At 38.0% G+C, this 16727-nt stretch overlaps 1 protein-coding gene across 1 annotated transcript in view; it reads right to left on the reverse strand.

The window, feature by feature from the left end:
• Nucleotides 1–16727, reverse strand: part of RYR2 (ryanodine receptor 2) — an 849571-nt gene that overhangs the window by 392785 nt on the left and 440059 nt on the right. Inside the window, exon 17 of the mRNA XM_081569302.1 lies at nucleotides 14226–14321. Coding sequence (XP_081425428.1) covers nucleotides 14226–14321 — 96 coding nt within the window. The remainder of the gene's footprint in view (nucleotides 1–14225; nucleotides 14322–16727) is intronic.

Consider the following 16727-nt stretch of genomic DNA (forward strand, 5'->3'; position numbering starts at 1 on the left):
AATAAACATTATTTAAGATTATGGTACATGTAGACAAAGCTCATTTTGCTTCTACAAAAAATAAACCCCTCATGGTTAGACTTTTGCTATCTTAATGTCCTTAAGACATGGCGATAGTCTGCTCTTAAATCAGGAAATTAAAAATGGATAAACCACAACCGAAACTCAAACAGCCAGGGCTATGGGAAATCCAAGACTGCCACTTGGCTTTTCCCAGCTCCCTGACAGACCTCATTTTTGTTTGATGGGTTAAAGCCTTACCTAGCTACACTGTTAATACACACATAATGAGTCCTTCAAAAAAAGAAAAAATTATGTTTCATTAAATATTAAGTTCTAGTTTTGTTAATAAGGTCTGTGCTTACTAAGACTCACTTGTGAGATAGTTTCTTGTTATGTTATATTGCTAAAGGGTTTAATTAAGTTATTAAAAAGAATACTCTTAAGATTGTTTCTAAAGCTTATCTCAGTAACCAGTCTTTGGATAAAGGTCAGATGCTCCTGATGTACAACCAGGAGATTAACACTTGGCTATAATCATTTAACTGAGACAGATGACCTGGGGTATACTGGGCTATATCCAATGAAAGTTCTTGACTTAAATTCTTGATTGTGAACTTACTTATAACTACCAGCTATATTATTTTCTATGTAGCTTGTTTCAGAAGATTATTTCTTATGTTACCATATGTGTGACTAAGCCTGTGATAAAATGTGATATGTAATTCCATAGGAGATCAATAATTGCAATAATGTACCTCTAGATATGGGAAGAAGCAACAAGAGGAAATATTTTCCTGGACCAAGAGGATAGTAAGACAGGTATGGTCCAGAGATCTTTGCTACTTACAAGGCCTGGTCTAGTGACAACATGTTGAGTGGCCTCTCAAAGGAGTCTTTGTTAGACCTGGGAATGAGCCTTCCCAGCACCGTGGGACACAATGACCATAAAATGCCCCCAAAACATGATCAAATATGACTATGAAGGGGCCCTGCTGACTGGAAGTTGGCCCTTGCCAGTTGCCTCTACAAAGATTAAATCATGACCCCTACAAGATGGTGAACTTCAACATCCCCTTGAAAGGAGTTCAGGGTGGAAACAACAAATAAGACGCTCTGGGAAAATCCAGAAAAACAGGCCTTCAGATAGTCAGATGTTTTCAGGTAAAGATCTGTATGAGTCCAAATTCTTGCATCTTCTCATACCTAGAGAAACACTAATGTCATGAACCAATGTCTGGACCCGGTTCTCCTAGCTAGCACCTCAGCAGCTGTCCTACTTCTATTAATCTTTGGGTCATATATCTTTAACTTCCTTGTTAAGTTTGTTTCTCCAAGTACTAGTACGACAAGAATACCCCCTAGGCAACACCCAGACAGTGCTAGAACAAGCTGCCTTATTCTGTGGACTCTCATCACCCTCCATAAACGAACCCCGAGGTCCTCAGGCTATTCGCCCTTTGAGATCTTATATGGGAGACCACCCCCAGTGATTAAAAAAGCTCAAGGGAGACCACTAACAACAAGCTGATCTGGAGCTGCCCCACCACCTCCAGGCCCTGGGAAAGCCTTCCGTCATATCGCCCCAGAAACCTGAGAAAGGACACCCATTCCACTGGGCAATGGGGTTCATCCCTATCAGCCAGGACATGAGGTATGGGTTAAAGATTGCAAAAAGGAACCACTTCAGCCAGTTTGGACAGGCCCTCATATGGTCGTCCTGACAACCCCTACTGCTGATAAAGTTAGGGATGTCATCACTTGGATCCACCACACCAGAGTCAAGAAGGCTCATCACTTCCTGTGATGAGGACACCTGGCAAGCAGTTTGGGACCCCAAAATCCTCCTCAAGGGCTGGTTCCAAAAACAATGACCCTCACCCATAAAGGATGCTGAGCCCTGCTCTAGTCGCTCCAGGAGCTGACTAGTCAACACATAACAGAAGCTTAAGGATTCTACAGCCTTGCTCCAGCCACACTCCAGCAGCTGGCTGTTCAACACATGGTGGAAGCTTGAGGATCTGGCTATCAAAATATCAATGGATCATAAAAAGGAGAGAGGAAGTAGCAAACTCCTGAGGTAACTGGAACAATATCTGGAGCTGGACATCATGACTTCTCCCTTTAACCAGTCCTCTCTTCTTGTTCTTTGTGGCAGTCTTGTTTGGCCCTTGTATTCTCAATGCAGTTACCTAGTTCACAACCTCTCGGATTGAATCCATAAAGTTACAAATGGTAATAGCTCAATATAGCCCCCTAAACAATGGAGGGCTCTGAATGTCCTACCAAAACACGAGATGATGCTTTCTATAACAAGTGATAGAAGCATCAAGAGGGGGGAATGAAGAGGAAAAGTTAAAATTTTACCTCCTTTTGCCTCTGTAACTCACCTTGGCCCTTGCAAAGTCTGGATCACGTAGGTCACATAGTCTCAGAAAGTGAGGACTTGCAATATTAGGAACTGGAGTTTATCTCACTCACCCTTGCCCTGCTCTTTGCAATCACCCAGCCCCTGCAAACCTGCTTAATCATGCCTGTCCAGGTCAGGCATCCCCTTCCCCATCTTGACCACTGTTCCTGCGCATGTGAGACCCCTTAGTTTAAACCAGCCTATTAACAGCTAGTGTTGCCCACTACAGTCTGTCTATAAAAACTCTGTAACCCCTGTGTTCGGGGCTCAGAGCTTGGAGTGTTAACTCCTCTGGGCCCGCCAGCATGATAAGCCTGAGTTCCCTAGCTCTCTGAGTGTGGTGCTTGGTTTCTTGAGTACTGGTTTCTGCAACATAACTTCTATAGAAATGATTTGTGAAGTTTCTAATAATGACACAGAAATGTATAATATAAACTTTCAAGAGTAGATACAAAATTGGATATGTATTAGGATTGCAACTATGTAAAGTATATTTATTGGTATAATATTCAATACATATATTTCAAAAAACATCAGAAGTTATCACATCAGGATGTTAGGGCGAGTTATTGCTGGAGTATGTGCAACTAAGTTTGAACTGGTGGATTTTTTTCACTAAGTATGTACTACGGCGGTACATGATCCAAGGTTGATTTAATCTGTGGATGTGGAAGTGCACATACAGAGCCAACTGTAAAGTTACACATGGATTTTCAATAGCACAGACAGTCGGCAACCATGAGCCCCATGATGTTCAAGGGTCAACTGTTCTCTTCCAAAATTTTGTCCGCTCAATGAAAGGAGCACACAAAACTTTTAAAGTAGAAAATATTTCTAGGTTCTGGTTCAAGGTAGTGACATTGGTGTGCCTGGCGTGCTGCAGTCCATGGGGTCGCAAAGAGTCAGACATGTCTGAGCGACTGAACTGGCTGACTGAAAGTGACACTGGAAGATCCTGAACTCACCTCCTCCCAAGAACACACTACATCTACATGTATATATGGAACAGTTTCATTTGAAAGAAACTAAATAACTAAGTGAATCCTACATATCAGGCAAACACACACATACACAAAAACCCACCTTGAATCAGGTGTGAAAGGCTTTTACATGATCTTGCTATAAGCCCTACTCCTAGAGCCACTTGCCTTAAAATGTTTACAGCTGTAACTTCCTGAATCATTTATATTCTCATGAGCAAGAAAAATCTTTGAGGATGTAACAAAGTGTCTGGAAAGAACTTAATGATATTTGAAGCATCCAAGTGCTGGGATGGTCGAGTATGCTCCTCACAGTGTTTCCGGTAGTTGAAGTATAATGGCCCAGTTTGCTTTTTATCAATAGACTTAACACACTTGTTACTTGGCTTCTAAAACTATGAGAGCTCCATCTGGGATCAAACTTAACTGTCCTACTTTCTGATCACGGCTCATGACCAGGGCTTTCCAGGGTTGAACCAAATTTGTTGAGGGTCCGTATGGAAAAACTGAAAACAAGCCACAGAGTAGAAGTCTTGTATTTGGTCTAACTTTACCTACCAGGAGGAATCTAATCTGGAGATTTTACTTTGTGCCAAGTAGGCACAAGGTCACTGGTGAACCTTGTCAATTGGAGAGAAGGAGTGAAAAGAATCAGACTGGTAGCCACTCCATCACAGAAGACCCTGGGGGTCAGTCGTGAGAAATAATTCAGGCAAAGTTTTTAGAACAGGGCTTGGATCCAAGTTTTGTTATATAAGCACCTGCTATTATTTTATGGTTGTAACAAAATGACATAAAAGACAAATAAAGTGAAAGAAAAAAGACCAGTAAGGAAATATTATAAACTATGTTTCCTTTTAAACAGAGGATAAAAATAAAAAAATAGGAAAAGGTAGATAAATGCTGAATGTACAACTCTGATTAGAAGAAAATTTCAGGGAAAATAAAAACCCATTGATCAGCAGCAACACAGAAAAGCTCATGTGTAAATCAACTATACTTCAATAAAATTAAAAATAAAAGTGAAATTTCAGTTATGTCCATAGCAATGGGACAGAAGTTCAGTACCCAAGAGGACTAGAAAGGAACTATGTAAAATGTAGAGATCACTGTGATTTTGTTTTTAATAAGCAATTTTTCTTAAGTGAGTCCTTCCTGGATTATACAGCTATTCTAAGAAAAGATTTCCTCTTTTATTTCTCTAGTTAACCAGGATTCTGTAGCGTACACGAGTGCTCAGTCATTCAGTTGTGTCCAACTCTTTGTGGTCCCATGGTGGACCAGGAGCCCACCAGGCTCCTCCATCCATGGAATTCTCCAGGCAAGAATACTGCCATTTCCTCCTCCAAGGGGTCTTCCAGATCCAGGAATTGAATCCATGTCTCCTATGTCTCCTGCATTGGCAGGCAGATTCTTTATGACTGTGTCACCTGGGAAGCCTGGATTTTGTGGAATGCCACCCTAAAAGACTACATGCAGGGAGAAACAAAAACAGCAAAAGGAGTGAACACTCCCATCTTCAAACCAACTATGGAGAATCTAAAGAGGCAGGACAGAAACCTGAATTCTAGGAACTACCCAAGAAAACCACTGGGAGACAAACGCTCTCTTGATTGGTGGAGATAATGACTGCAGCCTGGATGGAGACCAGGCACCCAGGACAGGTGGGACGAGTATTAATATAAGGCTGCTGTAAGACACGGAGAAGGCAATGGCACCCCACTCCAGTACTCTTGCCTGGAAAATCCCATGGATGGAGGAGCCTGGTAGGCTACAGTCCATGGGGTCGCTAAGAGTCGGACACGACTGAGCGACTTCACTTTCACTTTTCCCTTTCATGCACTGGAGAAGGAAATGGCAATCCACTCCAGTATTCTTGCCTGGAGAATCCCAGGGACGGCGGAGCCTGATGGGCTGCCGTCTATGGGGTCGCACAGAGTCGGACACGACTGAAGCGACTTAGCAGCAGCAGCTGTAAGACAACTGCTTGCCCTTGGCTGCAAAATGGGTAGCAGCAGCCCAGGTCGGTGGAGCCAGTATAATTTTAGGAGAGTACTAGAATCCTCCAAGGACAGGGAAGTGACCATAACTGGTGCCAACTGACCACCTGCCCTTGGGAATTCACCCTTTCACATGCTTCTCATCTAAATCTTTAGGTGGCTGGTTAGTTAGAGCCTAGGGAGACCACTTCTGTATATATGCTCCTTTCTGAGGTGTAAAGATCTGGCATACAAAAGCCATCTTTCTATAAAAGCCCCTAAAGTCATGAACAAAACAAGGGTGCCCATTCTCACCACTACTATTCAACATAGTTTTGGAAGTTTTAGCCATAGTAATCAGAGAAGAAAAAGAAATAAAAGGAATCCAGATTGAAAAAGAAGTAAAACTCTCACTGTTTGCAGATGACATGATCCTCTACATAGAAAACCCTAAAGACACCACCAGAAAACTACTAGAGCTAACCAATAACAAAGTTGCAGGATATAAAATTAACATACAGAAATTCCTTGCATTCCTACAAACTAACAATGAGAAAACAGAAAGAGAAAATTAAGGCAACAATTCCATTCACCACTGCAACGAAAAGAATAAAATAATTAGGAATAAATCTACCTAAATAAACAAAAGACCTCTATATAAAATCTATAAAACACTAATGAAAGAAATCAAAGATGACACAAATAGATGGAGAAATATACCATGCTCATGGATCAAAAGAATCAGTATAGTGAAAATGAGTATACTACTCAAAGCAATCTATAGATTCAATGCAATCCCTATCAAGCCACCAACAGTATTTTTCACAAAACTAGAACAAATAATTTCACAATTTGTATGGAAATACAAAAAGCCTCGAATAGCCAAAGCAATCTTGAAAAATAAGAATGGAATTGGAGGAATCAACCTGCCTGACATCAGACTATACTACAAAGCTACAGTCATCAAGACAGTGTGGTACTGGCACAAAGACAGAAATATAGATCAGTGGAACAAAACAGAAAGCCCAGAGATAAATCCACATACCTATGGACACCTTATCTTTGACAAAGGAGGCAAGAATATACAATGGAGAAAAGACAATCTCTTTAACAAGTGGTGCTGGGAAAACTGGTCAACCACTTGTAAAAGAGTGAAACTAGAACACTTTCTAACACCTTACACAAAAATAAACTCAAAATGGATTAAAGATCTAAATGTAAGACCAGAAACTGTAAAACTCCTAGAGGAAAACATAGGCAAAACGCTCTCTGACATAAATCACAGCAGAATACTCTATGACCCACCTACCTGAGTAATGGAAATAAAAGCAAAAATAAACAGATGGGACCTAATTAAACTAAAAAACTTTTGCACAATGAAAGAAACTATAAGCAAGGTGAAAAGACAGCATTCAGAATGGGAGAAAATAATAGTAAACAAAGCAACTGACAAAGAATTAATCTCAAAATTATGTAAGCGGCTCATGAAGCTCAATTCCACAAAAATAAACGACCCAATAAAAAAATGGGCCAAAGAACTAAACAGACATTTCTCAAAGAAGACATAAAGATGGCTAACAAACACATGAAAAGATGCTCAACATCACTCATTATCAGAGAAATGCAAATCAAAACCACAATGAGGTACCATCTCATACCTGTCAGAATGGCTGCTATCCAAAAGTCTACAAGCAATAAATGCTAGAGAGGGTGTGGGGAAAAGGGAACCCTCTTACACTGTTGGTGGAAATGCAAAACTAGTATAGCCACTATGGAGAACAGAGTGGAGATTCCTTAAAAAACTGGAAATAGAACTGCCACATGACCCAACAATCCCACTGCTGGGCAAACACACTAAGGAAACCAGAATTGAAAGAGACGCATGTATCCCAATGTTCATCACAGCACTGTTTACAATAGCTGGGACATGGAAGTGACCTAGATGTCCATCGGTAGACAAATGGATAAGAAAGCCATGGTACATATACAGAAGGGAATATTACTCAGCTATTAAAAAGAATTCATTTTAATCAGTTCTAATGAGGTGGATGAAACTAGAGCCTATTATACAGAGTGAAGTAAATCAAAAAGAAAAACACCAATACAGTATATTAATGCATATATATGGAATTTAGAAAGATGGTAACGATGACCCTATATGTGAGACAGCAAAAGAGACACAGATGTAAAGAACAGACTTATGGACTCTGTGGGAGAAGGCGAGGGTAGGATGATTTGAGAGAATACCACTGAAACATGTATATTACCATATGTGAAATAGATCACCAGTCCAAGGTCAATGCATGAAACAGGGCACTCAAAGCTGGTGCACTGGGATGACCCTGAGGGATGGGATGAGGAGGGAGGTGGGATGGGGGTTCAGGATGGGGGACACATGTACACCCATGGCTGATTCATGTCAATGTATGGCAAAAACCACTACAATATTGTAAAGTAATTAGCCTCCAGTTAAAATAAATAAATTAATTGGAAAAAAAAAAGCCAGGCATGCTCTCAGCCTAGTCACTTCCAGTTTTCCTTCACACTTTAATGCCTATTGTTAGAAATAAGTTATGCAGTTAAATAGTAAGTATGGTAAATGATTATAAAATAAATTCTATGTTGCAAAGTGGTAATTTTTTTCTAATATGAGACAGTTGAAGATTTATGTTTCAAGAAATATTTCCTAGAAAAGTAGTTTGCCATCAATCCCATACACAGGCTTATAGAAAGGCATTCTGAAATAGGATAAAGATTGTGGATAACCCAGTGACTTGAATCATGCTTGCATTCAGAAAATAATGTTCTTGTTCATTTGGACTTTACTTTGGGGAATTCTTTCTTCATTTATCACATTCAAAATATAGGAAGCCCTCCAAATCCAGATTCCCCATTCTCTCCCCTCTTTTTCCTTTCCAGTTACAACTTAATGTTTTACTACATACTTTATGGCTGTATACTGACTATTTTAGTGTCATTCAAAAATGACTAATTTTTGACAAGAGTCTTAGCTAACTATCAAATTAGTAATCTTTAACTTCCAATACATGATTTCAAACATTTACAGTGAATATCTTTGAAAAATGTAGTTTCTATTCCCCTATATTTAGTGACCCATCACCATTAAACATCATTTACATATCTTGATGACCCAAGATCATTATTAAAAACACCAATCACTGTAATGTGCTCTAGGTGAATCTCTGGATGCAAATAATGATTACCGTGTGGTGTTACAGAGTCAAACATGTATTGATCCCAATAACTATCATAGAAGGTTTTCTTTAAAAGGTCTCCAATATCATCGTGATTCTGATTCAGTGTTTCTTATACGGTTCAGGTACATGATCTTCTGGGTTTAACACAGCTGACTTTCTGCAAAATCAAAAGCTTTCAATCAAGAGCTAAAGACACCTTTTCTATGGCTATCTCCCAGAAAATGGTCTCTTTCTCTGGTATCACTGGTGTTGCTTGGATTGCTAGTATCACTTTAGAAAGTCAGCTATATCTACATCCCTAATGCTGGATCTCATACAGTATCCTGTGAGCCCATATTCTTTCTAACTCAACTGATTATACCTAAGTAGATATTAAGGTGGAGGAGTTTCCTAAACACAATCTTCTGTGACAAATTATTCCAGTAGCTACAAAGCTTTTCCTTTGAAAAATGATTGGTTTATGTTTTGTAAGAAATAGCTGTGACATCTTTAGAAGCTTTAAATTGTCATGTTTCCAGGTAACAAAAGCTGGACTGTTTGTTAGTGCAAAGCTCTGGCAATTCAGGACCACTCTCAGCCCCTTATTCTGCTTAAACCCAGAAGGAACACCATTCATGGCACTTGCTAAGTATAGGAGCAATTAGCAGGAATCCAGAAGAAGCCCACTTTGATCCCTGCAAAACTATCTGGGGGAACAGACAATATTAAAAATAAGAGAAAAATAGTCAGCCTTCTGACCAGCTGATTGTTCTTAACCACCTTCTGAAAAAGTATATTGAGGGCTGAAAAAATTCTAAAGAAACACCCAGCCTGAGTGGATTACATCAACTCAATCAACAGTATTTTTTATGCAAATCTTTTGTCTTTTCAATTAAATTTGGCCCAGACACAGAATCGCATATGAAGTTTTGGACATTGTCAAATTTATCCCCCCATGCCCCACCAAAAAAATTCATAGTGGATATTTTTATAAACTTATTACATGGTCTAATAAGGCTTTATGCAGTAGTGATATTGGTCAACTTTAGATAATGCAGAATATTAAAAAAGAAAAAAGATGCCTATTTCTATCATACAATGAAATAGCAGTTGCCTAGGTAGTGGATGCTGCCCTGGTCAGACTCTCACCTTCTCCATTTGGTGAATGCTGCCTGACTTCCAACTGCCAGAGTCTGTATTTCTTTGTTTTAAGATTTGCTCTGACTCCAGCAGCAACTAGTGGAGCCCTACAATTAATGTCCTCAGGAGACAGCACCACTCAACTACAGAAGACAAACTGGTCATGAATACTCCAACTCCCTCGCCTCTCAGGTTGGATAACGCTAATGCAGGTGTCCACAGAATCCCCCATCACACCAGAAAAATAAAAGCCTCAGATACCCATGGGTGTAACTTGCTTTATCAACATACCCTCTCTACCTGTCTCACGTCCATTCAAGTCACAAATAAACTTGCCTTTTGATCCTTGTCTCAAGGTCTACTTCTGGTGGAATCTCAACTAAGGTAAGCGTTTTTCATTAACACATCCTCTTGCTGACTCTTTTCAAGACTTCACAGCTTTCTACTTAATTTTGCACAAGTTTATTTTGAGTTTTGTCCACTGCCCTTTTCTGAAGGCAACTGACAGCTGTCCAAACCCCAGCCCTGCTCTGCTGCTCATGTTCTGATACAGAAGCTACTAACACAGTTGGGAGACTGACAAGCAGTGGGGCATGTGTGTTCGGCAATCCAAGAGAGAGAGAAAATAAGATGATGCATGTGGAAGCACTCAGTAAACAATGCAGAATGACTGAAATATATTTATATTATTTCTCTGTGAGCATACACATATATACGCAGAGCTTTATTGTTACTGTCTATTTTAAAAACTGAGCAACTTTCTACTTTCTCTAAGGCGGGAGGGAGAGTTCACTGAAACTTGTACTGTACTCTCTACAGTAGAGAAACTTGTTTCGTGAAAAATATTTTAGATACTTAAAAAATAGGAGGCTATCAGGCATAGTGAACACATTAATATTTCAAGCCTGAGATGAGGGAGCTGGTTGTCATCTTGGCTATAAAAGTTAATTCTCGCATCTCAAAGCAGTCATTTCAAAGTTTTGTGCCTCAATTTTCTTCCTCCAAAGTGAGAACATGAGGGGAAGCATTCTCTAAGGGCCCTTCCTACTCCTGACTTTCCATCTGCCTTCTCTGAGCACAAGGCTTCTAATTTAAGTAGAAATATCTGCTACTAAGAGCTGGATTGGGAAATGATCATATCAAGTAGTGATGTGCAGCCAATAGATCTATGCCTTTAACTGACTAAACTGAATACTAAACACTGGACTCCGTGTGGCTGAGCTTGAAACCATATACCAGCCTGGGTGTCTCTGTTCTCTGAAGTAAAAAGGCTTTTGCTTTAGTCTCTCAGACCTCCATTATGTCTTAAAAGGATGACTCAAGAGTTAATGATTAGGAATCAAATAGTATTTGTCTGTACCTAATGTATACTGGAATGCATTTTTAAGGTTAACTTAATATATGTCCTAAAAACAGATTGTATTTTTCCCCCTCTGCTATACAGTAGGCCCTCACCAGCCATTCACTTCATATGTAGTAGCGTACACAGGTCAATCCCAATCTCCAATCCATTCCCCTCACTCCTAGTTGGTGTCCATACATTTGTTCTCTACATCTGTGTCTGTATTTCTGCTTTGCAGTAATAGATTTACCAGCAAGAGTCAAATTCATAAAAGCACACTGGTAAATGTCAGGAGCCAGAGGCTAGGTGTGGGGTGGAGAGGGGAGACGGGGAGCTAAGTGTTTAATGGGGCAGAATTTCAGCTTAGGAATGTGAAAAATTTGGGAGATGGATGATGGTAAGAGTTGCACCATTTGTATGAACTTAATGCCACTGAATTGTACAGTAAAATATGGTTGAAATTGTATATTATGTGGCTTTTATCACAGTAAAAAATAACATTAAAAAAAGAGTTAATGATTCGGAAATGTGAAGATGTGAAAAAAAAAAAAAAAAAAAGAATACCATTGAATTGGGAAACTGGTAACAATTCAGACTACAAATCCTTCACATGGCTGAATCACCAAACTCCCAGGTCCCAAAAGATATAAAGACCTGATACACCAACCATATGAAAACTGCTGACCATAAGCACATAGGCTCTACACTATTTGAAACTAGAAGGTTGATGATGCTGGAAACTTCACCTTAACGCCAACCAATCTGACAACTGTGCATAAGCTGGTCATGCACCCTGCAGCTCCTACCTCCACTGTTAAAACCCCTTCCCTGAAAGCCATCACACTCACACTTTGGAGTGTGAGCTGCCCATTCCAACAGCCAGGCATCCTGCAATAAATGCTGCACTTTCTTTCAACATAGCCCAGTGTCAGTAGCCTGGCTTTACTGTGTGAGGCCAAGTGGACCCAAGTTTGGTTTGGTAACAAGGTCAAAGGATGCTCTGCTCTGTTTTTTCCTTCTCTTTCTCCTCTTTTCCTTTGAGTTTTTTTCTTTTCTTCTCTTTGCTGTGCATTTTTTAAAAAGTGAAGCAAATGATAGAACCCATACTTCATCCTGAAGGTTGCTCTGTTCCTTTCTCTTTCTAGATACTCCCTGGGCCAGTGAAAGAGACCAGCATACTCTTTTTTTGTATACACTGGAACTTGCCAACAACTCTAGATGCTTTGAATCAAGAATTTATCCATTTTTGCAATCCCTGCCATCATCTTACTACTATCTGATCACTTCCTCATAGTAGCTATTCAGTTTTTCCTTAATGAATATATTCTATATTGATTCATAGTCATCTCACTCACACTGCGGTACGCTGAAAATCTTTGTCTCGTAATTATCACAACTTTTTTTATCTCAATAATCTGCTTTTTTATTTTTGTCACCCAATGATCCAGCAATGCCTTAGAACTCAGTGTTACTCAAATTTCTCTTACATTAGATTTCTAAGTTATTCAATCTTAAACTCTGAAATTCTGCTCTTGACTTAAAACCAACCTCCTTCAACCACAACCATCTGTACTTCTATCTCTCTCTAGTCATTCAATTTCAACAAACATGTCCCTGAATGGGTCTCTATCATGCAGTCATGGAATTATTTCTGTACTGACAAGTATTTTCTTAAGAGAATTTAAACATTCATCATTCATTCAACAAATGCAATAAAGTACCTACTAGGTGCCAGACAGTATGGTAGATGCAGAGAACACAAAGATGAATAAAACTGAGCCCCTGACTTCAAGGAGTTCGCCACTAGTATAGGCAATGGAGAGGAAAAATAAGTAACAGAATAGAAGGGCAACTAATGGAATACTATGGGAACTGATGTAGGAGCAATAGATTCAGCTTGGGATACCCTTGAGGCAAACTGCTGTGCCACAGGATGCATGGGTACATCTCCACAACATCAATACAAAAATAACATTCTTGTTAGACACAGACATATCAGATTTTATTGTCTTTAACTATTTTATGATGATGCAGACTTTTACTTGTATTTACTAAATCCCTTTCAAATAAATTACTGTGACTGAATCTCACAAATATATTGAATGAAAGAGAACAGACAGACAAAAATTTACTCTGCATGATTCCAGTTACACAGAGTTCAAAAATCAGCAGAATAAATCTATGATGTTAATACTTAGGTGCTGGGGAAGAGCAGTGGATGAGTGGAAGAAGGTTCCAGGGTATGTTTCTGATAGGTGATAATATTCTGTTTGTTAACTGGTTGTTAAACAAATACATCCTATTTGTGAAAATGAACTTATCTGTATATTTATAATTTACAAACTTTTCTATAGAAATATAACATTTCAATAAAAAGTAAAGGGAATGAAGACTTGGAATAACACAGGTTAAAATGCTAACAGCACACATCTCTGGTTGATGGGAACATGATTAACTTTTGAAAAAACATTTCTATGCTTTTGTATCTTCTGACTTAGTAACAATAATCACATTTTATGATTTGACTCTGAATAAAAATACTATTGTTTAAAAAACAAACAAATAAACTATTGTCCTATATGATTTGGAAAACCAAATTTTTTTTCCAAATCTGTCCACATAATCATTTAAAGAAAAATTAAAAATGGGAATTCCAAACCAATCTATTTTTTTCAAATTAAATTCACTTAAACTAAAAAACAAAAACAATTCACCCAAACAAATCTTTTTATCTGTCGAGTATTGTAAGGTGCTAATGTATTAGTTGGAAAAGGAAATGGCAACCCACTCCAACATTCTTGCCTGGAGAATTCCATGGACAGAGGAGCCTGGCAGGCTAGAGTCCATGGGGTCACAAGAGTTGGACACTACTTAAGGACTAAACCACCAATGTATTAGTATATTAGGAAGAATTGATTTGAAAAATAATGGGCATTCTGGCTCTTCAGTGGCTTTCTGAACTTCATTCTCTTATAAACGTAAATGAAAAAGATACTCTTACATTGATTTTCAGAAATAAGTAATGAAAATGCCAATGATTTCAGCCATCAGCAAAAATTTTAACCTAGTAACAAGAAAACATTTATATTGAACTGAATCTGTTTTTATGTCTTAAAGGACATAAAGTAGGGAAAAAAAGAATAGTATATCATAAAAAGAAGATATTGGAAAACATACCAGAAGAAGCTTCCAGTCTTTCCAGTCGGCTGATTAACCAGTCAAGGGAGCCAGAAAATTGAGCACAGTTTTTACGATTTCCTCTAATTAGTGCCGCTGCAAAAGAAAAAGCAGATTTTACAGTTATGTGATTTTCTAGTTTGAAACCAAAGTAAGCCCATAGTAGGCACAAAATATTGGATCAAAAACAAAACACATTAATTTTATACGAAAACTACATACAAATACACACACACACACACACATATGTACATATACACACAAAATTGAACTTATATTTATTAATGGGAACTGTAAAAACACTGCTTATTAGAAGAAATATATTTTTGAGAAAGTAACATTTCATACTGGAAGTAATAATGAAGGGTAAGGGAAAAACTGGTGTCCTGGGATTTTCCTCACTTGGGTTCTAATACTCATTGCTTTTAATTAGCTGTGAGACTAAATTATTTAATTTCCCTAGAGTTCAATTTTCTCACCTATATAATGAAGAAGTTAAGAGAACATTAGTTTTTCTGAAAATGTAGCACAAGATATTAGGAAATACAACAGGTAAGTGCAACAAACATACAAAGATGTATCATCAAATTGTTATAGGAAAAAACAGGGTGTGAGGGTAGATGGCTAACGAGTTTGAAAACTTTTTTCCCCCCTGAATCTCTTCTTTCCATTTAGAGACTCACAATGCATACGAAAGACTCTAGAAACTAATTTCTGCAGTAAAGTCACCTATTTCAACTTTTTTTTTAACCTAGTAGTGTTTTCTACACCTCTTGAACCAAAGAACCCATTTTATCTGAAATTCCTATGTGACCTTTATGATATCTTTCAATCTAATTGATATACTCAATTTAAAACTTATGTTTCTAAATCATTCAGTTATTTCAAAGCAAATATGGTAAGTACTTTATGTAAATTCTACTCTTCTGCCCATAAGATTGCTCAGAAACTGTATAACTGCTTAAAAATGGCAAATGACGTTTTTATATAATACATTTAATGTGAAAAATATGTTCCAAGAATAAAATCACAAATTTAAAATCTGGTAGTGCCAGGAGGTAGTTTAAAGAACTGAAGTTTGAGAATTCCACCAGTTCATCTCCTTGTTAAGAGTAACAGGATTCAATGAAACTAAAACACTTCCTTCATATTTTCTCTTTCTTCCTCCCAGAAGCTGTTACCTGGCCAGAGAGGAAGAAAAGAAATAATGACACAAAAGACAAGAAGGCTAAGGTTTGTTCAACTACATAAAAAAATCTCTTTTGTGAACAGAGCCCCCATTACATTTGTACAAATATTACAAGGTGATGCATTCAATTAGTTAGGCTCTCCTCCAGCTCTGGAACCAATAAGAGCCAGTAATCAGGTACACACACACACATACACACACAATGATAAGGGCCAGGGACAAGTGTGCTGAGGATGAGGTGTGGTAGAGGAGTCTGACATGCTCAGTGGGACTTCTACTTTTAACCTGTAAGAATATCTTTTCCTGACCAAGAACAATTCCGACTGACAGAAAGTATATGGTGAAGAGTTTGAATCTTTATAAAGTGTCATTTGCTTAAAATTTAACCCCCTCCTTTAATTTTGCCTTGGGCTTTTAAAATTAAATATATCAACTAATTTCTAGAGATCAAAAGTGAGAGATAAGGTAATTTTTGAAGAAACTAGGACTTCTCAAGTGGTCCAGTGGTGAAACTCTGTGCTCTCAACACAAGGGGCATGGGTTCAATCCCTGGACAGGGAAGATCCCACATGTGGCAGCAAAAAAACAAAAAAAAAACTAATAATGCACAAATAAACCCTTTTAATCTCCCATTGAATATTTAAGAAAACCATACAGTGAGCCACTGAGAAAAATGTCATTAAACTTAATGCAAACAGAGATGGTATATAAACTATGCTCTCGGACAACAATGTTAATGAATTTAGTAAGAAAAGCAGAAACAAAAATAATCCACCCCAAATCAGAAATAAAAAACAACCATAAAACTTGAAATTAGTTAGAAAAGCAGGAACAAAAATAAAACCTACATACACACTTAAAATTTTTCCAAAATAATACTTTTAATCAATGAGGGAATCAATAACACAATTTTAGAATATCTAGCAAATATCAAAAATAGGCACTACCTTACATAACCAACAGAAGATGGTAAAAACTGTACTCAAGGAAATTTAAACTAAACATTCTAATTGTAAGAAAAACAAATGCAAAAAAGCAAAATGATTGTATGAGGAGGCCTTACAAATAACTGAGAAAAGAAGAGAAGCTAAAGATAAAGGAGAAAAGGAAAGATATACCTATTTGAATGCAGAGTTCCAAAGAATAGCAAGGAGAGATAAGGAAGTTTTCCTCAGTGATGAATGCAAAGAAAGAGAGGAAAATGATAGAATGGGAAAGACTACAGATCTCTTCAAGAAAATTAGATACCAAGGGAACTTTTCATGCAAAGATCGACACAATAAAGAACAGAAACGGTACAGAATAACAGAAGC

Source organism: Giraffa tippelskirchi, chromosome 2, assembly GCF_054371585.1.
Source record: "Giraffa tippelskirchi isolate mGirTip1 chromosome 2, T2T-mGirTip1v1.2.pri, whole genome shotgun sequence".
In the NCBI taxonomy this organism is placed as follows: Eukaryota; Metazoa; Chordata; class Mammalia; order Artiodactyla; family Giraffidae; genus Giraffa; species Giraffa tippelskirchi.